The sequence below is a fragment of the Lepidothrix coronata genome, unplaced genomic scaffold (genome assembly GCF_001604755.1).
Source record: "Lepidothrix coronata isolate B3197 unplaced genomic scaffold, Lepidothrix_coronata-1.0 Scaffold39, whole genome shotgun sequence".
Taxonomy (NCBI): Eukaryota; Metazoa; Chordata; class Aves; order Passeriformes; family Pipridae; genus Lepidothrix; species Lepidothrix coronata.
In genome coordinates, this window is record NW_016690219.1 from 245,410 (window position 1) to 270,537 (window position 25,128).

Genomic DNA, 25,128 nt, shown 5'->3' on the forward strand with positions numbered 1-25,128 from the left:
CAAAAGCTTGTGCTGTCTTTCTCTCAGGTGTGCATTGAAATGTGTATTTGATGAGCTGTGACAAAGTGTTCTGAAGATCGAGGTCTGGTAAGAGTGTGCACACCTCATGTATGATGGCAAAAAGGCCCTGGAAAAATGTAATTACAGCCTTTTCACTCTTCTCCTCATGCACTTTCTAAAATTGGGAAAGCTCAAATTGCCCCCACTACTGTGCAGAAAAACAGTCTCTGGGCTGTTTTTCGCAAAACATTTCTGTGTCTTTGATTGAGACACTGGAAATATTTCTGGTTGAGCAAAGCCATAGTATGTTGGCTGGCAGACTTGTGTGTTTGATCACATTATAGTGGAGAATGAAAGTATGATTGAGTGCTGAAGCAGGTGCTTGAACATTGACTTTTAAACAAAGAATGAAGCACAGATTTGCATGGGGACTTTGCTTACCTGACCCTTATTTCAGATGCCATTTGAAGCATAATTTGAAGGAGAGATAACCAGGGACACAGTCCAGTAAGGTGCTGACTGATTCTGAGGTGGCACTGGATTGCAGTGAGATTCAGAGATAATCAAACTTGGCAGAATCTGAACCATAATAAATTACCAAGATAAGATGGGTAATGAAAGAATGTGAAATGCAGAAGATAAGTTTATATGTCTTGACAGCATTCAGCGTGACTTTTGTAATTATTAACTAAACCTTAAAGCCTGAAATAGTCCTTATTCAAATGCCTTAGTCTTTTTTCATATTCTCTCCTAACAACAACGTCTCCTCACATTTCCACAATGAGGGAAAGGAAGACAACAGATCCACCTCATTCATCCACAAATCTGAGTGAAGGGAAGGAGAAGTTAAGACTGAAGCAAGAGGTCGGCCTGATTAGCGGAGTGTCATTAATTGCAGGCACAATGATAGGCTCGGGGATATTTATGTCCCCTGAGTGGGTACTACATCATATGGGGAACCCTGCCAGCAGCCTGCTTATCTGGGCAGCATGTGGTCTCCTGGCCGTGTTTGGAGCCTTGTCGTATGCTGAGCTTGGAACCATAATTAAAGAGTCTGGAGGAGAATATATTTACATTTTGAGGATTTTTGGTTCTTTTCCTGCTTTCCTTTTCGCCTACACTTCTGTCATCCTGGTGAGACCAGCTGGTTTGGCAGCTGTCTGTCTGAGCTTTGCAGAATACGCTGTTGCGCCGTTCTACCCAGGATGTTCCTCTCCACAGGTTGTCATCAAATGCACAGCTGCTGCCTGCATCCTGCTTTTAACTATCATCAACTGTCTCAATGTGAGGCTGGCGACGTCTGTTATGAACATTTTTACAGCTGCCAAACTCATGGCTTTGTTGGTGATCGTGGTGGGTGGACTGGTGCTCCTTGCCAAGGGACAAACTCAGAATTTTCAGAATGGTTTTCAAGGCACGAATGCTCGTATTGGGGCAGTTGGAGTGGCATTTTACCAGGGACTCTGGTCCTATGATGGGTGGAACAACCTGAACTATGTAACTGAAGAACTGAAGAAGCCTGAGGTGAGTGAGTGAGATGGGCTTTACTTACTCAATGCTGCTGTTAATATGTTTGATTCTACCTGTGAATCTTTTAAGAGGGGTAATCAAGGGATTTACAGTGAGGATGGTGAGGCACTGGCACCAGTTGCCCAGAAAAGTTGTGGATGCCCCATTCCTGGAAATGCTTAAGGCCAGGTTAGATGGGGCTCTGAGCAACCTGGTGTAGTTGAAGGTGCCCCTGCTCATGGCATGGGGGTTGGAGCTAGATAATTTTTAAGGTCCCTTTCAATCCAAACCATCTTGTGATTCTATGAAAGCCCTAAAATACCCCATTGACTGCAAAAAAACTATTAGGCAGCACTTGGATGTTTTGGGGATGAAGTTTTGTCTTAGTGTTTAGACTGTAGACATCTAGATTTATTCAGAAAAGTACTCACTACTATAATCCATAAAGGATCCTCAACACCACATAAAAGACTTGATCCATAATGTATACATCAGAAAACCACTTTATCTCTCCCCATTGCATGGAGGGGCAGCTTCGAACAAGCCAAGTCTTGCTGGAGAGAGAATCTAACTCTTTGAATGATCCTTGCCTTTAAACATCTACTTTTTTGGCACGTGTTCAGTCCATGCTATAGTCACTGAAGTAGCTTGCTTACATTTCACATGAGCCTTTTCTGTGCCATATTACCTATTTTCACAGATCAGACAGTACAGCGGTGAACAACTCTTATTTTGGAAAGAGCTGTGTTAGTGCAGAGTGTAGAGAATGTGCTTTCTACCAGTGCAGCAAACAAGATCCTACAGATTAAATGAAAATACACAGTTAAATATTAACCTAAATGGCAGCAAAGATCGCAGGGTCACGTTGCACTGTCTCCCATAGGATCGTGAGCACTGATACTCAGGCCCTTGCAGAGGACATTAGGAATTGCTTTATCTTGTCCTATGGTGGGGTTGGGGAATGCAAAAATTGATATTTCAGGTTCTTAGATGTATACAGTTGCCTTTTCCCAGTATTTTCAATTGCATAAGACAGTGTTAGTTGATTTTATTGAGTCTTAAAATGATTCTGTGGTGTTCTAAGATAGCATCCTGTTAATAAGGAAAATAAAATATTTCCCTCCTAGAGCAAATCCTTTTTGAGATTTTGAGATCAAAACCCAGCTTTGATTTAAACTGTAGAGGAGTTAAATGTAATACAACACACTCTGGAACTTCATTTACGGCAGTGCAATGTTCATGGGAAGATGCAGCACAGCAGGACACATAACACACTAATCAATATTAAAGTAATCAAAAAGTATGCAACAGACATCTTGGGCAGCTATGAGCCAAAATCTTTTTAATAAGATTTGGTGGGTTCTTTTTGTTTGATTTATTTTGGTTGGTTGTGGGCTTTTTTAGACTAACTTTGGAAATGTACAACCTTACAGCCTGACATCTTTGGGAGCTGGTGTAAAAACTGCCATGTGAATCTGGATCTAAGTCTTGTTCTGTGGAAAAGCTTAGGGAGCGAAGGAATTTGAATGAGAGACGTGGGTGGTGGTAAAAACAAAACAAGCAAAAAAAGCCCATTGCAGGCATAAATGTGCTGCACCTAACACTGCTGTCACCCCTTTTCCAGGTGACCCTTCCCAGAGCTGTGATGATTGCCATTCCTTTGGTTACGTGCCTGTATTTGCTGGTGAACGTGAGCTACTTAGCAGCCATGACTCCCTCTGAACTGCTGTCTTCAGGAGCTGTGGCTGTCACTTGGGGGTGAGCTCTGCGTGTGGCAACACACCCAACGCAGCCCAGTGAAATATTGATTCTCTCCTGAGTTTCAGGAGATTTAGGTCTATTCCCCAAAGAAATGGTAGCACTTCAATGGTCAGGCCAGGAACATCAGTCAGGCCAGGTTTATAGGGAAGACAATGAAGAGGAAAGTTGATGAGAGGGCTGGAGCACCTCTCCTTTGAAGACAGGCTGAGAGCTGGGGTTGTTCAGCCTGAAGAAGACAAGACACTGGTGAGACTTTATAGCACCTTCCAGTACCTACAGGGGCTACAAGAGAGCTGGAGAGTGACTTTTCACAAGGGCCTGTAGTGATAGGACAAGAGGAATGGCTTTAAGCTGACAGAGGCTAGATTTAGATTGGTTATAAGGAAGAAATTCTTTACTGTGAGGGTGGTGAGACACTGGAACACGTTGCCCAAAGACAATGTGGATGCCCCATCCCTGAAAGTGTTCAAGGCCGGTTTGGATGGGGCTTTGTGCAACCTGGTCTAGTAGGAGGTGTCCCTGCCCATGGCAGGGGGGTTGGAACTGGATGATCTGTTAGGTCCTTTCCAACCCAAACCATTCTATGAGTTTATGATTCTGTGGTTCTATGAAGCAGGCTGCGCAACCCAGCTCTGTCAACTACAGAGCAGTGTATGGCTTTCCCCCACCGAAGGCCAAGGCTGACCAGCCCCATCTGGCCATGGTCTCCAAGGCATCAAGGCTGCCAAGATGGCACATCCCTTACTCCTCGTTCCCATTTATTCACACTGGAAACCTGTGGCTCCCATCCAGCTTATGTTTCATCCTGTGGAAAGTGTCCATAAAGAAGAGCTGAAGGGCATACCAGTAGCATCTCCCCATAGGCACTGGGAATGCAGTGATGGCACATATCCAGACCTGAGGACTGGTAGATGCTCCACATTTTAAGTATCTCCATAGAAATGGAGAGGGCAATGTGCTGCCCCGCTAATGCAGAGGCAGTGGGTTGGGAGTGAAATAGGAGCCAACTGGGTGAATCCTGTCCACTTGGCACCTGGAAATTAAAGCAGAGCAGAGTCTTTTGGTTCAGTTTCTACATATGTGGGGAAATAGAAAATGACACAGATCTCTACACCACCTTTGGGAAGTGTTATACACGGGTTGGGTAATCTTTGGTGACTGTAACTTTAATGGGCTTGTGCTTTGCCAGAGCTGCACGGAAACTGTTTGTATCTTCCATCAACCTGAAGCGTTTGGTGATATCAAACAGTCTGCATGCAAGACAAGGAACTTAGAAAGAGAAGGAAGGGACCATCATGAGAGATGTAGGCATCATCAGTGATCTTTCACCAGAACATCCAGCCTTAGTCTAAATATTTCCAAAGACACAGAATTTCTGATAGGCCTAAATGAGTTGTCTGGCAGAAGTGATAACATGGTATATCCACAGATTATGTTGCTGCTCATCCTCTTCCTAAAAAGTCAGCAGCAGCAGCTTTGCTTCTGTGTACTTTTCACAAGATTTCCAGCTTGAAGATCTGACTTGTCTCTTGCTGGATGTGTTCTCTAATAGCCTTTCGTGTCATTATAAATAGGAGCTTTTAAAGATCTAGTGCTTTGTTTGAGCATGTTGCAAAGCCTCACTAAGCTGCAGTGTCATGAACTTTCGCTGCACTTCCTTTCCCATCATTCCTGATTAACAAGTTATTTGTGAGCTTCCTCCTTTTAAACACATCTCTTTTTCCTGCCTGATTAACCTTTTCACCCAAGAGCACAATTCAGGAAGAAATATTGAACTAGCAATCAGAAAGGGGGGAACTCAAAAGCCTGGAGGACAGGTAGGTAACCAGATGCTGAAGAGAGGCTAATGGCCGTGGCTCAAGCAAGAGATGCAGCTATTCAGGCCATTAACAAAGCATGGGAGGAGTATAAAGTAGCCAGACTTGTCACATTTAAATGCATTTATTCCCCATATAAGAAGAAAACTGCCAGAGAGAAACATTGTTCTGTGGTGAGAGGTGCAGCCACAGGAGGGGCTCAGGAAACTCTCTGCAGCATTTCTTTGATGACAGTGATTTAACAGCAACTGCAGGTCTCAGTTTGCTTGTAAGAAGCTGCTTGCAGTAGCCCCTGTACTTCATTTCCAGGGTCAAAACAGTAAAGAACCAATCTCATAAATGCAAAGTACACAATTGCTAAAGATTTCATTATTAATTTTGTGATGTATCTTGTTTTCCCTTGATATCTTGTGGTTATGGAATTGCATGATTATAGGAGATGGCCAGATTCCATCATTTAAAAAGGGAAAAATTTTAGTTCTGTTTGTTGCAAGTATTAAGTATTCAAGCTTAATAACTTAAAGCCCGAAGGAGCATAATCCAGATATTAAGTTTCTAAGCTACATTTTTAAAATTATTGTGGTAGATAAGCTCCTGCTATGATTTTGGAAAGCTGAGATCTTGATTTTTTCAACATCTGAGAGAGTTGATACTAAAAAAGAGTACTGATGGCTCAAAGACATACAGTTCAATGGAAATATAAAGTGCTCTAAAAAACTTTTGAGTTTTGGATTTTTACCAGTTAGATGAACAGTGAGTTTGTTTGTGTATGTGTATATACATGTATGTGATAATTACCCCAAACACCAACATTTATTACTCAATTAATACTCTTCATGCTGCTTCATTCCAGATGACAATCTTCACTTTCAGGTGAGAAGATTATCATATCTTCCATATGTTTACCTTGAACTCTGTACCCCTGCTACTTCTTCTGTTACGGAGAAAGCAAACCACAAATGTCTGAACATGTTGTAGAAACAAACTTCTGGAATTCAAACCATTGCTTTGGCTTAAGTCTGATTCACGGAGTAGCAGAAATAGGTACATATAGGATTAAAGGATTAAATTCTTATGCATATTGGGGAAGAGGTTATAATGCAGAATATTTCTTCTGGTGTGGTGGGAACAGTTTTCCTGTGATTTCCAAGCTAATGTTGTTGGCTGTGATAGCAGTATCTCCAGGCTTTTTGCCACAGCATCAGTACATAAAAATGGGGGGTTTCCTCTTATGACAGCTTTGTACCCCATTGCACTGTGGACAGATGTAGATATATACACACCAGACACGAAGAAAAGCTGTCTTTCCTGGACAGACAAACTTATTAGTCACTAAATACTATAGGAACTGGAAGAAGATTTAAAATCATTTTAAAAGACTTCAAAAAGAAATTCAGTAAGTATAACTGAGGGAAGAAAACTGTCTGGTTCTACAGTGAATATTTGATACATCTACGAAGTGTATCTTATGCTGTGAACTCTTTCCCACCTCAGAGACAAAGTCCTGGGCAGCTGGGCATGGCTCATGTCCCTGTCGGTGGCACTGTCCACGTTTGGTTCGTCGAACGGCACGTTCTTCAGCGGAGGCCGCGTGTGCTACATCGCTGCGAGGGAAGGCTACATGGTAAGCACAAAATAAAGGGGTCTGCCTTGCTTTGAGCAGCTTTACCTTCTTGTGACACTAAAGCAGAGTGGAAAACACTGTGTATGTTCAGCTGTCAGTGATAACTCTTCAGGGGTTCCTCGCTCAAAGACTTTAACCCCCATCTTTTTCAAATGTAATGTATATGTTGTCTCTGGGCTTTCTGCTCCAGTCAAGTGCTTTCAAAAAGACACATATTCACATTTAGCCTGAATTTTAAGAACAACTTCAAAATGAAACACTGAAATACTGCTGCGTTGGAGGACGGGGCACAGGCTGGGGGTGACTTAGCCAATGTACTTGTGAGGAGAGGGAACCTGGCCATGCTTGTGTGTTGCAAGGCACCCTTGCTTGCACTGGGAAGGAAGCCCAGCTGCCTTTGCATGCTATACTGACTACATAGGCTGGTCTCAGGGATGTTTCGGCCTTCTCGTGGGTAGGCCAGCTCTGATGCAACACAGGATATCTACTCTTCAAGCTTCATAGCAATTATGAGGTGACACCAAGCCTTACATCTCCCCTATCTGGGGTTTATCATTGGTTTTGTTAGGTGGGGCCAAATCTGGTAGCCCAGCAGAGATGAGGCTGCTGCGGCTCCCTCCTCCCTGGTCCAGCCAGTAATTTCAGCATGTATTCCCAGTAAGCACACACACACAAACACAGGTATACAACCTATATATGTACACACATACACACACCCAGACAGCAGGGCACATGTACAGACACACAGCACTCACACAAACACTAACAGCGCCGAAAGCCCCATCTTGTTCCCCTCTCTGGCTGTTTAGGGGTCTGTTAGGGGGAAATATATATAGAAACATTTGTACAATATGGTCCCTCCAGCAGTTGGGCTCAGACATTCAATTTGCCCAGTAGCTGCCCTTGCATCCCAGTCTCCCAGCTGCTGGTACCTGGGCATACAAGCCCCTGAGGTTGCTGCCCCATTCCAGCTGCTGATATGGACCCCCTCACTCACAGGTACACCACCTACAACTACCAACGCACTTCTCCAAAAAGAGGAGAAAAAAGACTGAGTTGCATTTGTCCTCCTCTGTTTTGAGCAGGCATATTGTGTTCCTCCAGGACCTCTCTGCTTTTGTGGTCCTTCCTACCCACATCATCTGGCATTTCTGCTCTCAGGTGCAAAGGCATTGGAATAGGTTGCCCAGAGATGCTTGGATGCCCCATCCCTCGAAGTGCTCAAGGGCCAGGGTGGATGGGGCTCTGAGCTACCTGGTGAAGTGAAAAGTGTCTGCCCATGGCAGGGGGCTTGGAATTAGATGGCCTTTAAGGTCTCTTCCAACCCAAACCATTCCATAGGTCTGTGATTCCACACCAGCTCCACTCCTGGTTCATAGCAGGGAATCTTTTATGTATATGAATGACCAGGTTGATGGAGATGACTGGACTGGTGGTTACTGGTTTCAGTGGTTACTGGTTTCGGTGGTTGCTGGTTCTACAGCTTCTCTCACTGAGGACAGTGCCTGCTGTATCACGGCAAGCTCTGTGCTAAGCAGTTCACATTTGACCATACCAGGCTAAGAGCTGAATGCTTATGCCATTTCTCAGGCACTCAGCTCTAGCAGAAGTTGTTGCATGATATTTTAGTTAGGAATTAAAAATTAAATATAAAAAAGAAAAGAAAACAGCCTTTCTCATTAAACTTTCCAATGAACCAAACAATAAAGAGGCTACCAGTCCTCTTAGTGTTCTGAAACAAAACCTAATCTAAATTGAAGTTAATTACATAAATGTTTCAGGAGTAGTCCTTGTCTTATTTTCCAGTCATCCCAAGAGAAGTCAAGTCCCAGAGAGACACGCAGGGGGCAGAAGAGTGGGACCATGCACAAGGTTCTGATGAGGGCCAGGAAAGCTCTAATTTGACTCAGCCTTAGTCTGTCACATCGGTAGTTTGAAAACCTTGTTTTGCCTCCCCAAACTGAGCATATTTCATATGAAATCAGTGAGACACAATAAAAATACCCTCGAGGGAGATTTCCGTGTTTACGCTCCTTGGAGCTGAATTGCTTTTATATGATGCTTATTTGCTGGTTACAAGTGGCTCTGGCTGAGGGCAGAGCTCCCACCAGCGGCTGAGGGGATGAGTAAGGACCTCTGAGTACATGATATGATGATACACGGTTTTGCTTTGTCTTTCAGCCAGACATTCTGTCTATGGCTCATGTGCGACGCCTCACACCCTCCCCTGCACTCATGTTTACATCTGTGATGTCTTTAATAATGATAATATCGGGAAACTTCACCAGTATCGTGAACTTTTTCAGGTATGTGTGTGTAACGTTTCTGTTTGCATCCCCTGTGCTCCTGGTTTTATATTGTTTTATGAATATTTTCTTTCAATATTTTTTTAAGCCTGGGCTGTTACTTTCTAACCAATACTGGAGAGAGGAGGAGGAAAGACAGAAAAGAAAGAGCTTGGGAACCAGCATTTTTGCAATGCATGAATGCTTCTGTCACTATAGACTTAACTGGATGTGATTCATCCTCATATTGAAATGAATCTGTAATATTCAGATAATTCCAAAGTTCTCGTAGTTTATGTTGCAAAGGAAATGAATGCAAGAACTACTAAATTTATATCAATATTCTCCTTTTTAACTGGAGGCATGAACATCTGGGATCTGCAAGGCAGGCCTGACATTCCTGGATGATCTCACCCCAGATGTAACGCTGTCTATTTTTTCTTTTTATTCCAGTTTTATAGCATGGCTTTTCTATGGCATGACTATTTCTGGGCTCCTGTATTTAAAAATCAAGAAACCAGAACTGCCAAGGTCTTACAAGGTGAAGTAATAACATAAACCCCTCAACCCCTTTTCCTATATTGCCCAAATAACTAAGAAAACATTATGAGAAAAGAGTGAGCACTGGTTGCTTACAGATTTAATGTGGTTGTCCTTTTTTTTTTTTATTTTCAAGTTCTGTCTCAGCAAAGTCACCAAGAGGGTTGAGGTGGTGTGGATATACAGGCATAAGTCAAGGCTGAATTCTCAGTTTTGATAAGTTAATAATGCACTTCCCCCTCACTATGGAAAATATGTCTACCATATCCTCTTTTTTTCTAAAAGATTTAAGAGATAAATGAAGAGATAAATGAAGGATGATTTTGACAACAATGCAACCACCTGCTTATGCTCTCAGACTCTGGTCACACTCCTCAGAGGGTAGTTCAGGTGTAAGAGTCTTGCAGAGAAAAAATAACTCAGGTAGAATGCTCCAAGTCCTTTGAGATGGCCAGGGGGCAGGTTTGTTCCCCACAAAACAGAGGAAGGAGATCAGGAGTTACGTGTTTTGCCCTCTGATGCCATGAGCGGGCTGAGCTGCAGTGCTTCCTCAGTGACTGAGGGAAGTATCTTCACAGAAAAGATCCCAGGAACATAGGATCCATGAGACCATGAAGGTAAGACAGTGACTTTTCCCTGAGTTGAACGAACATCCTGGTTACTATGAGGTTCCTCCAGGAACTAGAGGACAGGCTGTGCAAAGCAATATTGAGTGTCCTTTAGGGTTTAGCACAAAGAGCAGCAGCGCTCCGTTAGGCCTTCCAGTCACTGGCTTCTGCTGCGCTATCCTGAAATTAGGATGCTGGATAAGGATGTTCACCCAACTTGTCTGAATGGGCTTTAAGAAGTTCTGTTTCTACAGTAGTGTTTCATACACTGCATAGAACTGCCACAGTTCTCCCAGCCAATCCATCAAGGATGTCAGCCTGCTCAGCCTTTGGCTTGATGACCTGACTCTTTTCTTAACTAGAAGCAGCTGATGTCTGAAGGTTTCAGGTCAACTAACAATGTATGGCTGATGTCAACTGACAGTGTATGGCTGATGTCCTGCAGAATCTGTGCATCTGTTGACAGTTTATATTTAGAGGAAAGATTTCCTTGGTTTGAAAGCAGTAATTTTTATTAGACTTTGAGGGAGAGTGGCTTCAAATTCAAGTTTAAATGCTTTCTGACTAGGCTTACAGAGATTGCCTCTGAATTACATGAGTCTTTACACTAATTGTTTTGCTTTCACAGGTACCAATTATCATTCCCATAATTGTGCTGATGGCAGCTGTGTACCTGGTGTTAGCTCCCATCATTGATCAACCCCAAATCGAGATCCTCTACATCATCGCCTTCATTTTCAGTGGCATCATTCTTTATTTCCCACTGGTTCGCTTCAAGTGCCACCCTCGCTTTTTGCAGACTGTCACCTTACACCTCCAGTTGTTCCTGGAAGTTGCCCCGACCACTAAGGATACAAACTGAGATAACATCCTCCAGTCGCATGGAGGATGTTGCCTGCACCTCACGTTTTATCCTGGCACCTTGGTTTTCAAGACTCAGAAAATATTCTTCTGTAAAGACGAATGAGTAGAATGAATGTGACAATGAAGTGTCCAGGTGAGATGGACTAGAGCTGACTCCTCAGGTTTCCTCAAAATTCTGGGGAGGTGTTTTTCTCCTTTTTGTATATTTTCCATCCTAAGAGGGCCTGTTCATCAAAATCTCAGATCTTATATTTCAAGCTAAAAGGCAACAAAAGGCAGACAATGAAATATTATTCCTATAGCAGGCTGGGACCCTAAGCCATTCCTGCCAGTGCCTTTAATTATTTCCACCTAGTTCTGCCCACTGTGACCACATAGTTTCTCAAATCAATAATGCATGGGCTCACCATGGTCACAACAAAAAAAACCCCTTTTTCACTCAGGTATTTGCTCTGGGAAGACCTTGCTTCTTCCAGTCCTAGGTGCACAGTCACAACAGTCCTTTCTCTGTCCCAAATCATCCTACATCTCCTGTAGAAAAACCTCTAATGTGACACAAAAAGTACTTTAAAGTTCTGTCAGTTTACTCGGTTGAGAATGCACTTGTCATATGGGATCCATCCACTCATGGTGAGGACACAAGCGACATCACTCAAGTACCAACAGTCACCCAGTAGTCTTACTGTAATTCCCCTGAAGACAAATAACTTACCTTGTAACAAAGTAAACAACAGACAAACAGAAAACCCCCAAGAGCACATGTGCCAGCAAGGCACTCTTATTGGGAATTAAAGAAACCACATACATTAGGAGAAGTGTGGCCAGCAAATCAAGGAAATACTCTGTCCCTCTGGACTCAATATCTGAAATCATGCATGAAGTGTTGGGCTTTGCTGTTCAGCTGGAGTTGTGAAGGCCCCAGGGTCAGGCTCTTCTTGGTAGTGGCAACTAAAGGCAACAGCCACAAGTTGTGGCTTGAGTTGTTCAGGCTGGACTTAAGGAAAATTTTGTCACCACGAGGGCAGTGCAACCTTGGAGCAGTGTGCATAAAGGTGGTGAGATCTCAGTTCTCTTATATTTTCCACCACAGCCACTTCCACAAAATTCTTTGATTCTAAAGGCACAGCACAAAAGTCATGGGCTATGCTCTCTCCCAGACCTGACACACTGAAGCCTCTGTTGTTTCCCATTACCTGAGGCTCAACCGTTTTTCTCCTGTTCTAGGGGAAAGAGAGATATTACATGCTGTTTTCTTCCAATTTGTCCAGATTGTTTCAGGATAAGATCTGTCCTGTCATAGACTAAAACGGTCTAGGAGTTAGTCCCTAAAATGCCTAGTTATATCATAAAGTACTGAAAGTTATTGAGGTCAACTTTCTGTCAGCATTCTTCTACCGATGTGTACCTAACTGCTGCTGTGATCTTGGAACAGGGCCACTTGATCCTTCAGGCCTCTTCCCAGGCTCATCTCAGAGCTGTGTATCTGATTACAATCTCATTCTGCAATGCCATCCCTTCTGTTCCTCTGAGTGGTGATACCAGCAGCTACAGGGATGCAACAACAGTCTGTTTTTCCAGGTGTTAGGTATGATAATGGGATAGGCCAGTTGCCACTCATGCAAATCCTCAGCTTAAACAGTGTTTAGGATTTCCTTCTGATTTTTACTGGCATTGTCAACAAAGGCGAATGAAGGAACAGTGTTCCCTCCTGAATCCTATGACAATGCAAAATTCTTGGGATGCCTCTCTTAAAGGACAGTATGTACTTAAAAGCACTGATGAGCTCAGGAGGTCTAGGTTACCTTTCCACCACTACTCCAGGCCCTTCTTCTGATGTCAGGCAAGCTTCTTAATGGAACTGCATGTCAGCCACATATCTAAAAATTAATAATGGCCAGTCTTCGCGAGCGAAGATTTGGGAAAGGTCATTAACTCTTCGAGCCTGCGCAGTGGATTTTTTAGACTTACCCCTTTAGATAAATAGCCTTTATATGTTATTGGTGTATGGACATAGGAAGCTGGAAAGCTGCAAGTATCATATATTGCACCAATCTCNTTTTTTTTTTTTTTTTTTGGAAACCACCTCTGTTTCCTTCACCTGTTTTATGGAGCACAGGATTGTGCTCTTCTGAACTGGAGACTAGTAACAAGTGGTCCCTTCCAACCCAAACCATTCTATGATTCCACCTACAGCGCGTATCTAAAAAGTGAGATTTTAAAAGCTTATTCAAGGGTTAGACATGCACTCAGTTGAGGCTTTAGCCACCTATCCTGGTGTTCCAAGTACAATCAGAGTTGGCATTGCCTGCATGCAATTCCTGTGGAACAGGAGTCATTCTCACTGTTTGATATTATGGGTGTAGTGCACTATAGATGATGGGAAGATGGAAGAAATAAGTGGATTGCTCAGTCATACAGGAAATGTGTGGAAAATATGACTGTTTCCCCAAGGTCCAGTCAAGCATGTTACCACCTAGCCCATCCTTTCTCCCTGTGCACCTGTGACATATGAACACTGATAAAGAACACAAAAAGACTTACCCCTTTAGATAAATAGCCTTTATATGTTATTGGTGTATGGACATAGGAAGCTGGAAAGCTGCAAGTATCATATATTGCACCAATCTCATTTTCCATAGATATTACTGTAACAAGATGTTCTTTTTATTTGTGTTGCCTAGGATTTGCAAGCACAGGTGTTTATAATGCCAAAACAAGATGCTGAAAGCTCAGAGAATTGCAAGATAATTACAATAAAATGGGCATTACAATGAAGTGAGTTAATGTGGCTGTTTCTGTTTTTTCATCCAAGAAAAACAATTCTGTAGAAATTTTACTGCATGATCATAAACAATCAGCATCAGGCTTATCTCTCCTTGGTCAGAAGGTTTACCTATGTGTGTGGGCGCTTATATGTGCGTAGACTCATTTTTCAAGGTGATTGCTTATCTATTCAACCCCAGCACATGCAAATCAGAGTCTCTTTTTCCTCCATCAGACATTTACAATAGAAGTGTCAGGAAGAGGCAGCATGCCCTTACCATTCATTACTGCAACACAGTGACAACGTGATGGCAGACAGAGCTCTGCATCTGCCGCTTGTACGGGTGGTACTGTAAGATCCTGTTGGTTCTGTCTGTCTCCAAAGCTCCAGATCCCTGTGACCAGTACTTAACCCCTTTCTTCGTGGGCTCAGAGGAAAGCTGGACTATCAGCATTGCCCTCAAGATAATCATAAGATCGATACTTCACCTCAAGATCCTGAGTATAATTGAATCCCATCCTCCAGCTGGCAACTTGCAACAACCAGTCAGGAGTTGATGCACAGAGCTGAATGTATTCTGGGCCTTTTCTGACCTCCTCAGAAGCATCAGAGATGGGCTGCACCTGGGGACAGTCAAAGATGGTTCGGTGCATGAGAGGGTACAGAAAGTCATTCTTTGGTTGTTTTCTGGTAAGCCTTGCTCCTATGCCCAAGTTCAAGTGCCATAATTTGTGGTTGAGGAGAAATTTCCCCTTGGGTGGGACAGGGCTGAATTCATAATGGATTTAATCTTCCTCTGTTGCAGAAACAGTTCACCCACTTAGATTGGCTGGATTTATCTCATCAGTTCTCAGACAGTGCAGAGGGTTTAGTGTTCAGTCTCTCCTGCTCTTTCTTGGGACATAGGGAGTAAGCAAGGCCTCTCTGCTTGGAGCAGGACTATTATCCTGCTAGATTAGGTCACCTGTGACTGTCTCCTCATGTTTTGGAAAGCACTGAGGATAGAGAGCCTACCATCTCTCTGCACTGCTCTCCTGATAAACAAATTTTCCTGAAGCTCAATCTGAACATTTCAAGCTGCAGTTTGTGACTGTTGCCCTTCCCTCTGTCATCTGCCACTGCCAAAGAGGTTGGCTCCATCCTTTTTGTAGGTTCTTCTTCATGGAGCTGCTGTGGCTTCATGGTTGCTGTTACGTTGCTTCTTCTCCTTCTTTTTGCCAGACTCAGCAAGCCCAACTCAACAATCTTCTTCATGGAGCTCTCTGCTGGACCCTCCCTAGTTTCTCCGCTTTCCTTTTGAACTGGGGAGGGATCCGAAAACTGGATGCAACATTCCAAGTGTGTCCTCACAGGTGTCAGGTCTACAGAGACACACTAACATCCCTCAGTCTGCTGACTGTACCCCTCCCAGCACAGGCCACTATTTGTAACCCCAGCTCCTTTCAGCCAGTCTGTCACTTCTAAGAGCTTCAGCTGGCTCAGTTGAAGGCAATGGCAAACCCTTATTTTATACAGTTGATGCTCCTATTAGAAACTTTGGCTAGGCTCTGATAAATCTAGCATCAGGATGACTCAGTCCAGCAGTGAAGAGAGATCTATATCTTGCACTTTTACCATTTATTGACTAGTTAGTTGGATTCCATCAGGGGCTTTGTGTATGTGACTCATTCCTCTTGAAGGAGTGATTTTTGCTAAAAAAGGATGCAAACCCAGGGTCATACAATAAATGGGTGGTCTTAGATTTGTGAACTATCAGTGAGACTAATGGGTAGTGAAATAGCCCATCTGTTTTTAGAATCAAGCTACCATGTCAGATTTGTCCTCAGAGACAGTGAACCCTATGGCTTGAGTGTCTGGCAGATAAATGATCATCTTCTCCTTCTAAAGGTTGGTCATTAGTTCTTACTGTTTAATTTCATGGACTATGCCCTGGTTTCCATGCAGTGAGATGACAGACAAAGGGAGAGCTGAGAACAGAGAAAGTAGATTGAGAAAGAATTCCTGTTTGTGCAAGTCTTGTGTGTCTGAATTACCTATGTAAAATACAGACATGGACAACACCTAAACAGCAAAGACATGTGCCCAGAAGTTCTGAAATGTCAGAATAAAATTTCTTAGCAGTGATTCCTTTACTTTCTGTTTGTACATTCTGGGGTTATTCCTTAGTTCACCATCTATTTTTACCACAGTGTATCTGTGTCATTTACAAAGCAGAGCAACAGTCCAGTATTCTCCCCCACCTCACTACAACTTCTCTCAGGTAACTGCAGAGAGCAATGAGGTCTCCCCTAAGCCCAGCAAGTCCCCTGGTATGGTCTCCTCAAGACAGGTGAGATGGTCCTGGGAACAGAGGGCCAGGGAAGTGACATCGCAGCAAACAGAGGTGCTGGCAGGCGTCCGTGGCAGGCGGGTGATGAAGAGCTTGGCAGCATCAGCCTCTCCCTCTCCTGTGACAGGGCAGGACGAACAGCTGAGCTGCCCTCAGGTGTGCAGCTGAGGCCGAGGAAGGCGTCTTTTGTACCCAGGGAGTTGTTTCACTGTGCTGCCATGGGCAGCTGCATGCAGCCTCTGCCCACCCAGTCACCCTGTGGTACCGCCCTCCAGCTTCATCCACTGACATCACAGAAAAGTCCATTCTGGGGCAGGGGAATAAAATCAATAAGCTTTGGTCGTGGTCAGACAGATGCCAGCTCTGCAGCAAGGGAGAAGGCAGTCCTGTGGCTGGAAGTGAAATGTAGAAAGGGAGTGAGTCCTTCCCTCTGCAGCAGTAGCCCCCTGGTCCCTGTGTCCGCCTGTCCTGTGACCAGCACCCACCAGAGCCACTCTCTGAACAGCACCAGGGACTCTCCTCTTGGGCTGCAGCAACCCCTCCTGCCCTGAGACAGGGGATTCTCCCAAGGGCCATGGCTTTTTTTGCTTAAAGTAGTAGTGGTTAGAAATGAAGGCAGCTTATCAGGCTGAAATCATCACGAGTCCTTGTAAAGTCAGGCAAATTCATGAAAACTGAATTATTCATGTCTGTATTCAAAACATATCCATCCCCCTGCCCTGTTGGAAATCCAGATGAAATGCTTTCGTGCTGGAGTTGGATACCCCCAGAGGTACTTTTGTAGTGCATTTTAAAAACCTGGCTCTTTGTCTTGTCTTGAGATCAAAGCTTGTTAGGAAGCAGGAGCCGCCTTGCAGAGCAGGCAGGACCTTGCCCAGCTGAGCTCAGGGCTTGCTGGAAACCCACAGAGTAAAACTCAAAGCTCAAGTTGTGTAACTGAGCACAAAGTGAATCTGATTTTTTAATTTCATTGTCCCAGGTGAGTGCAAGGAGGTAAACACATGGGATAATGGTGAAGGGTCAGTTAAACTTGTTTTTTCTGTAGCTTAGAGCTTTGGTTAAAGAAAGTTATTATTTATTTATGATGTGTTAGTCCCTAACACAGAGAAGTTGTAGCTGTGAGTTAGGACTTGCATTTTGCTAGGTGCTATACGTATGCAGAAGCCCCCTCAAAAATGAAACCATTTGCCAGAGACCATACTCATGACACATCAGCAGCCACAGAGATGTTTTGTATTGATTCATGCAGAAATGGAGATATCCAGTCCATATCATAAAGCTTGCAAAGCAAAGAATACATGTAAAGCACTATAATTGCTCTAGTTTGTAAGAAAGTATAGAAAATAAAGTCCAGAAAGGGCAAAAACTTTGGCTATTGGGTCTGACAATGTCGTGGGCGGATATAGTGAGACTCATAAAAGGCATCAGCGATAGCTAATTAATTTCCTAGAAGTGCTTTGAATATTAGCAGGTTTCTTTAACCTGGTAAATGACATTGTCTCTTTCTTACTACTCAGAGCAGCAAATTCTCCAGGGTTGTGTTGCATTATCTGGCTTTTCTCAAGCCAGCATCCTGGGACCCATGTTGCCCCTGGGATACTGAACATCCTTTCTGTGGGAGGATCCCCACCATCCAGGACAATATCTTAGCATTTTGTGTGGATGGCTTTGGCTTAGGCTGGCTGCGGGGTGTAAGGGAGGAACAGGCACAACCACCAGTAAAGCAAGAAAATCAAACCTGATATAAAACCTGCATTATTTTAACTACAAAGCCTTAAAACTACTCGCCTTCTGCTGCAGCAGTGCCATACTGGGGGCAGACATGGCCAAACTGCCCCTCACCTCCTGCTGAGTTTCTCCTGAAGGCCAGTGCAGCTCCCTCTCCGGGACTCACACTCTGAACTTCTTCCAACAAGTAAATTTCGGCTTCTGGTCACATCCCAGACTTTAGTCTATGAAAACACAGCCAGATCCAGCTCCTGTCTCTCCTGGTCACGGGAGCTTTCAAACAGTCTGATGCATCTCCACAGATGACAGACAGCAAATGGGATCCAGATGTGTCTTCCAGCACAAAGCTTTTCTTTTGGAAGAAATTTTCTCAGATCATTCCCCAGATTTTGCTGTTGGGGTTTCTCTAATAGTGTACAGCCATCTGGCTTTCCTCCAGCTCCTGGTCATCAGCACTGGCTTCCCAGGGGGAGAAGGCATGGTCAAAACACTGCCTGCTCCTTTCCATTGCCACAGTCTGCTGTCTGTCCATCCCCTGTGCGAAGGGGGTGGAGCACCCTGAGCTGCCCTTAACACCCCACCCCACTTCAGAAAGGCAACCATATCCTGGGCTGCATCCAAAGCAGAGTGGCCAGCAGGTCCAGGGATTCTGCCTCTCTACTCTGCTCTTGTGAGATCCAGCTGCAGTACTGTGTGCAGCTCTGGGGTTTCCAGCACAGGAGGAACAGCGACCTTTTGGAGCAAGACCAGAAGGGGCTACAAAGATAATCAGAGGGCTGGAGCACCTCTCCTAGGAAGACAGGCTGACAGAGCTGGGGTTGCTTAGCCTGTAGAAAAGAAGGTTCTGGAGAGATCTTATAGCACCTTCCAGTACCTAAAGGGTACTGGAAGGTGAGGACAAACTTTTTAGTAGATGCAATAGGACAAGGGGCAATGGTTTTAAACTGAAAGAGGGTAGATTCAGACTAGCTGTGAGGAGGAAAGTTTTTACTATGAGAGTGGTGAGAAACAAGGGCACAGTTTGCCTAGTGGATGGTAGATGCCCCATCCCAGGAAACATTCAAGGTCAGGTAGGATGGAGCTCTGAGCAACCTGATCTCGTTGAAGGTGTCCCTGCTCATTGCAGGGGGCTGGACAAGATGAACTTTAAAGATCCCTTCCAGCCCAAACTACTCTGATTCCATGATTCTTCCTTGGGAGTCCCCAGCACACAGCCTGCCCGTTGTAAAAACAACAGGGCACTGAAGTCCTGCTGTATTGACCTGAAATGATGCTTAAAGCACACAGAGAACAGACAATGTAGTCAAGAACTGAGCCTGGGCTCCTTACAGCCTCTGTGCCCTGCACTAGAAATGATGATGAAACATTTATTGATTGCAATGAAGCACTGCTGCACTGAGAGAGCTAAGGCAGGAGTCTACATGGCTTGATGTTTCAAATCTTTTGCCTCAATGTTTTTCCAGCTACAAAAAGATATGTATTTTTTCTCATGGGCAGAGATTTGGCAGCAGAGTTAAGTGAACCATAGGGCTGTTATAACTTAAACCCATCACTGGGAGCCCAGTGATGCAGGAGAAGGAGCTCTGTCTTTGCAAAATCCTAAAAGCACATATGACTACTGCATACTGCTTTTCCATTGAATTCCTGCAGGATCATGGGATAGGTTGTGGGCAACCTAACATCAGTGCTGTGTCATCTTCTCTGTTTATTTGGTGAATTCAGATTTTCATACATTAATGAAAAAGAGAAATTCAATAGATAATTCACTTGGGGAAAAAATATGCCTGGGACTCCAAGGCTGAGGAATTTAAATTAAAACTCTCTTTCAATAAATGCAACCCATTAAGAGCCTCTTAAATGTCTATTTGAATATTTCAATTTAAAATGTTAGTTAGAAAGAGTAAATAAAATATGCTTCAGTTCTTCAAATTAAATTTATCTTCTGTTAAAGTCCATTGAGAGACACCCCCAGGCTGAATTTTCTTTACATCTCATTTCTGCCCTGGGGTGTTTTCATAGCAGTCTGAGTCATCCAAAGCTCCCAAGCTGAATTAATTTCTGAATCTCAGAGTTGATATCCCACAGACAAAGCCATGTCTGTGATTCAGAAATGCACTGATTAATACAGAGCAGGAGGAATCCGGGCACTGCTGTTTGCTCTTGCCCATTTCCCCCAGCCCGCTGGAGCCAGCCTGGCTTCCTTCAGGTCCCACATGATGCTGGCTGGCACTGGGGCAATGCAGAGACCCGGCAGACGGGATGGGGAAGCCGTATGCCGTGGTGTGAGGGTCCTTTCCCTGTCCTTTCCCCATCCCAGCAGCCAGCAGCAGCTGCACACTTGGCACATCTCCAGAAGCAGCAGCCAGGACTTCTGCTGCAGCGATGCCCCTGTAAGCCTGGCCAGCGGTCCTTTGCTCATGCTACAGACTGTCAACAGCTCCATCCCTCCCTGGGGTTTGGCTCTAGCCCCTCCAGCCTGTCCTGGCCCTGCACAGAAGGTTCTTCCGCAGCTTGTTGCTTCTGTTTGCTTGGAGCAGCACTGAGATGGGTTAGGAGGAGGAGATCCTTCCTGGTAGGGTGGGTGAGGCACTCGCACCAGAGCCTCATATGGTGACAAGTGATGGTCCATAGTGAGCAAGCTCTACCACAGGATTTCTCCATCCTCTCTACGCTGATGAGGTACTCTAAGGAGCTGCACACACCAGCAGTGATGCCTCAGGCAGCTGGAATTTTCAGCATTTTTGACTCCTCTGCTTTTCCTGTGGATATGCAGCCAGTTTTTGGGCACCAGGCAGAGACACTTACCCTGTCCACTGAACAGAAGTACTGGTGGAGACATGTCAGAGTCCTCCATGAGCTCTGCAATTCCAGTCCTCAAATTGTCCTACACCTTCAGCTGGGCTTGGAAATGTTTCAGCTGCAGTGAGAGGTGCAAGCTAGGCTGTGCCAGGGCTCTGCAGCCACTGAGCAGGTCCTGTGGCAGGGCCCTCGGATGGTCGGCAAAGTGATCCTCCTGCTGCAGTTTGGGAGGTGGGCAGATGGTGCCATCAGGTTGATTAGCAGCACCAAAGACAGTTTGCCAAGAGCCTATTGATTTTCCAGAAGGGTGACAAATCTTCTCCTTATGTACCAACACTGAGCCTGAAGTAATCTGCTTATAGCAGGAGGGAAGTCAGCCTTCAGTGTGATTTAGGGAGGGCTGTGCTGCATCCAGACACACACTGAGTGCTGTTACACATTGCCTTAATAATTAATTAGCGATAAATAACATTTATGCTTAACACTAATTTGTAGCTGAGTTAGGGCAGCAGACTGAGTGCCAAGAGCAGATCTTGCACTGGGTGGATGGCTTCCCAATGAGTCAAAGTGAGTAAGGATTGACTCTGAGCTCTTCTCTCCAGGGGTCCTGGTGGATGACTGCATAGGGAAGAGACTGTGGTGCTGGCACTGTATTAACCTCTTTTCTTGATAGATTAAGAATCTGGGAAGATCTCCAGTTAACAGAGTTTACCAGATATGATGGTTTGCTATGGTCTTAAAGCAATTGGGTTGTGGCCAGACAGAAGCAAGGGACATCATGAAACACTGTCACCACCCAGAGCACCTCCCTCTCCACAGCCCCTCATGTTAGGCACTGTATGAACACCTAACAAAAAGACAGTGCTGAATTTGCAATCTCATCTCATGATCCACATGGCTATCATCACAGAACTGTGTCTGATAGGTGCTACCATGAGGCTTTTCCATATCTATCTAATTATAAAGCCAAATCTTATGAGAATTCAGTTGTCTGCATAGCAGTGGAAGAAAACAACAAGTTTGGTTTTGTGATGTTGGATCCTGCTCATTCCCAACCCCTCAGCCTTCCCTCTGTGGGCCCTGCTCCAGGCTGAAGCACTGGCTTGGTGAAGGGGATCATGGTGATGCTCTGACAACCATGGCAGAGGCTCTCCAAATCCTGTGGGCCTCCATCTCCAGTTATTGGGGAAGAAGCCAACATGCCCTTTCCCGAGATGAAGAGAAGCAAAAGTCTGAGCTGCCTCCATCTTATTTTCAAAGCATCATCATCTGTTGGCAATTTACTACTGATGCAGCATTTCCCAGGTTTACAGCAGGTCACTGGAAACGTACCTGGGCCCATTCATCATTTTTAATAGCCAAGCAGTGCTTAAGTGCAACATTAATTTAAATTTACCTTCCTACAGAATACTGGTGGACAGGGAGCCTTCCAAAAGATACATTTTTATTATCTCTCTCTTCTACCTTTGGCTGTTGATAAATATTTATTTAGGCTTACCCTGCCAGAGGCTTTAAATGCAGCCACATTTCACTTCCCTCCAGGGTAAGTGATGGCAGGCAGCTGTCCATGATGGGCAGAACTAAAAGGGCCTTCCCGTGATGGCTGGGGAGTGTGACTAAAGCCTGGCCACAGGAACATGGAGGTGGGAGGGAAGGAACCCCAAAAACCCCAGTGGGTCCCCACTGCAGCCCCTCTCAGGACTGTCCTGGGGAGCCTCAGCCCGGGGGACACCCAGTGCCCTGAGCTAAAGGGAAAGGCTCTTGGGGACTGAGAGGGGTAACTTATTGCCTCAGGGGTATGAGACGCAGTATGGGATGCAGAGGAGGAGCATCTTCGAATTGCATAGGACTGACTTTGGGATGGTTAGAGGAGGAATAACGCATGGGGAAAGGGAGGGATCTGGGTGGTTTGGGAAGGAAAAAGTGTGGGAAAACACAATGATAAAGGTGTAAAAGGGGCCCCTGGCATGTCAAGAGTTGACTGGTTGTTTTGTCTGCCTTGCTATGCTCGCCACATGGTCAGCAGGGTCTGTCTCCTCATTGAACTCCACTTCAGAGGCTTTTCCTGAGTGGGGGACTCTCTACTCTGTGTGCATATGTTTGTTGGAAGGGTTTGGGTGAATCAGTGGTGAATGTCAAGCTGGACTAAGTGGTGAGTAGGATAAGAGGCTTTTGAAAGGTAGATACCAAAGCAACCATAAGCCTGGTCTGGGTGCTGGAGGTATCAGAGGTCTGTGTGTTGGCTACTACCAGGAGGTCCTGGCCAGCTACTAAAAAGATCATGGGGTCTGGAAGTCAACTGAGAGACCTGTATGTGTTTGTGCCACAGCCAACTGGAGATGAGAGGATTCAAGGACCAAGTCTACTGTGTAGACTTGAGTGTCTCAGGCCAATGGCTAGAGGGATTCACATTGTATATATGTCTGTATAAGTTTATATATATTCTATTAATGTGTTTCATCATGATCAGCCAGAGAGCAGAACAGGATGAGGCCCTTGGAGCTGGTTGTGTCTCTGTGTGTAGAGTTTTTCTGTGGAACTGGTCGTGTATGTGCCCAGGTATGTGTTGAGTATCTGTGTTTGTGCTCATGTGCCTTCTGGGAACACATGCTGAGCCCCATTGCCAGCTGCACCTGGGGGCAGGGAGCCAGGGAGCTGTGTCACCCTTGCCTCTATGGGCCACTGGATTTGGCAGCCTGTGACAGTGACCTGTTCACTTGTGCTAACAGTTGGGTTGGAGCCAAGGATATCCTAATGTCTGAGCAAAAGGATTGAAAGGCAGAATATGTTCCTTTTAATGCCTTCAAGCTTGCAAACTCCCTCTCAAAGTTAGATGATGACAGGCAGCTAAATCCCTAGCTCCCAGCACCCGACACATCCACTTTGCAAGACTATTTGGTTCAGCCACACCTGAGCTGCCAAAGTTGGTCCCAATGTCATCAAACTGCTCTCAAACCAGTCATTGGTGTGATTAATGAGCGTTCCTCTACCAGCCTGTCCCCTCCACAGTCACAGCCTGAGGGATGTACTGAGACAAGTTCCCCCAAAAGCTGCCTCACCTTTACACAGGAGGTAGCTGGCATAAAGGACATGTTGGGGAACTGAGCAGACTGAAATGTGAACATATCAACAGCATGGAGGAACTTTCAGTGATGGACAAGCCCACCAGCAGAGATGGAGCTTTCAAGGCCTTAGGGACACAAAAAATTTAGTTTTGGCAAATAAATTGCAGTCCTTCTGCCTTTTCATATGCTACTCTGAGGTACTGTGGAGGAGTACCATGATCCAACTCTGTATTTCCATCAAAACATAATAACAAATTACAGCCTCTTGTATCACTTTGACATTCTCCGAGTGATTGCAGATACACTCTAAGCTCATGAATTATTTAAAACAGATGCAGTACCTTTGAAAGGGAATTTGATTAAGTGGCAAGATATTATGAAGAAAACTGAGACGAAAGCCTAAGAGAATCTATTTTCATAAAATATAACATGCTTCCTGTCTGATGATAATTTTGAGTAAACAGATGAATTAGTAGGTAGACTGATAGATTGCTCACTAGAAAGACATATTTACACAAGAAACTAATACAAAATCGAGAATGGTCTTGCTAAGCAAGACATATTACCCTCTTTCCTCTCCATCTGTGAAACAGGCAATGAAAAAGAAAGAACACGTGGGGCTTTTTTTTAGTTCCAAACTGCTCTTCCTTCCAAAGCTCTGTACTGGGTGCTGTGCAGGAAGGATTTTGCTAAAGCACTGCTGATTTGTCTCTTTGTAGATGTCACTGAAGCTTACAGGTTCTGCCTACATCTCTCTGCAAAACTCATTCTAGATTGTCATGGCTTTTGTGGCTTATCACAGTATGTGGAGCTCTACGGGGAGAAGTCAGGTCCTTTGTCAGATGGGATCTGGAGGAGGTGTTTGAAGACATGAGTGTCCAGGAGCTTGTCTGTTTTTTTTCCCAACGAAGTCAGTTTGTCTACAAACCTTTCCTTGATGACATTCTTAGGCATGCAGACTACTACAACACTATTTCATGGAATACATAAACTATCTTTGAAATAAAAATGGAAAATTGCTCTCACATATGGCTTTATTATTATGGACTGATTTTATTTAGTTATTTTTATTTCTACTGAAATACATCAATCTCATTTATTTGCATATTTTCTTCATTGAAATCTTAAATTGTACTGCATATCATCATATTCAGTTAATATAATATAAATTCCCCTGCTGTTTCAATTGGACATCTCTCTTAAACTGTGGTGGTGGGGAGTAAACAGTGTGTTTCATCTTAGAAATGGCCTTGTTGAATGATACATGAATCTTCATTTCATTTCCATCTTCTCTTTTACAGTCCTTCTTTCTTTTGCTTTTATTTTCCTTAATAAACAGTCATGTTTAATATTTAAATTCATAAAATAAAAAAAAAGGTTAATAAAACAGTTTCCTTCTCCTTCGTCTCCTCTCCCTCCCTTTCTCTCCCCTCCA

General features: G+C 44.4%; 1 protein-coding gene across 1 annotated transcript; it reads left to right on the forward strand.

Annotated features, from left to right (window-relative positions):
• The first annotated feature begins 748 nt into the window (after nt 1–748).
• LOC108496364 (b(0,+)-type amino acid transporter 1-like) lies at nt 749–11,338 on the forward strand. Its single transcript, XM_017812999.1, has 6 exons — nt 749–1,524; nt 3,134–3,267; nt 6,582–6,711; nt 8,893–9,017; nt 9,450–9,537; nt 10,773–11,338. Exons 1-6 carry the CDS (start codon nt 781–783, stop codon nt 11,004–11,006), a joined length of 1,455 nt encoding a protein of 484 aa, XP_017668488.1. The 5' UTR covers nt 749–780; the 3' UTR covers nt 11,007–11,338.
• The last annotated feature ends 13,790 nt before the right edge of the window (nt 11,339–25,128 follow it).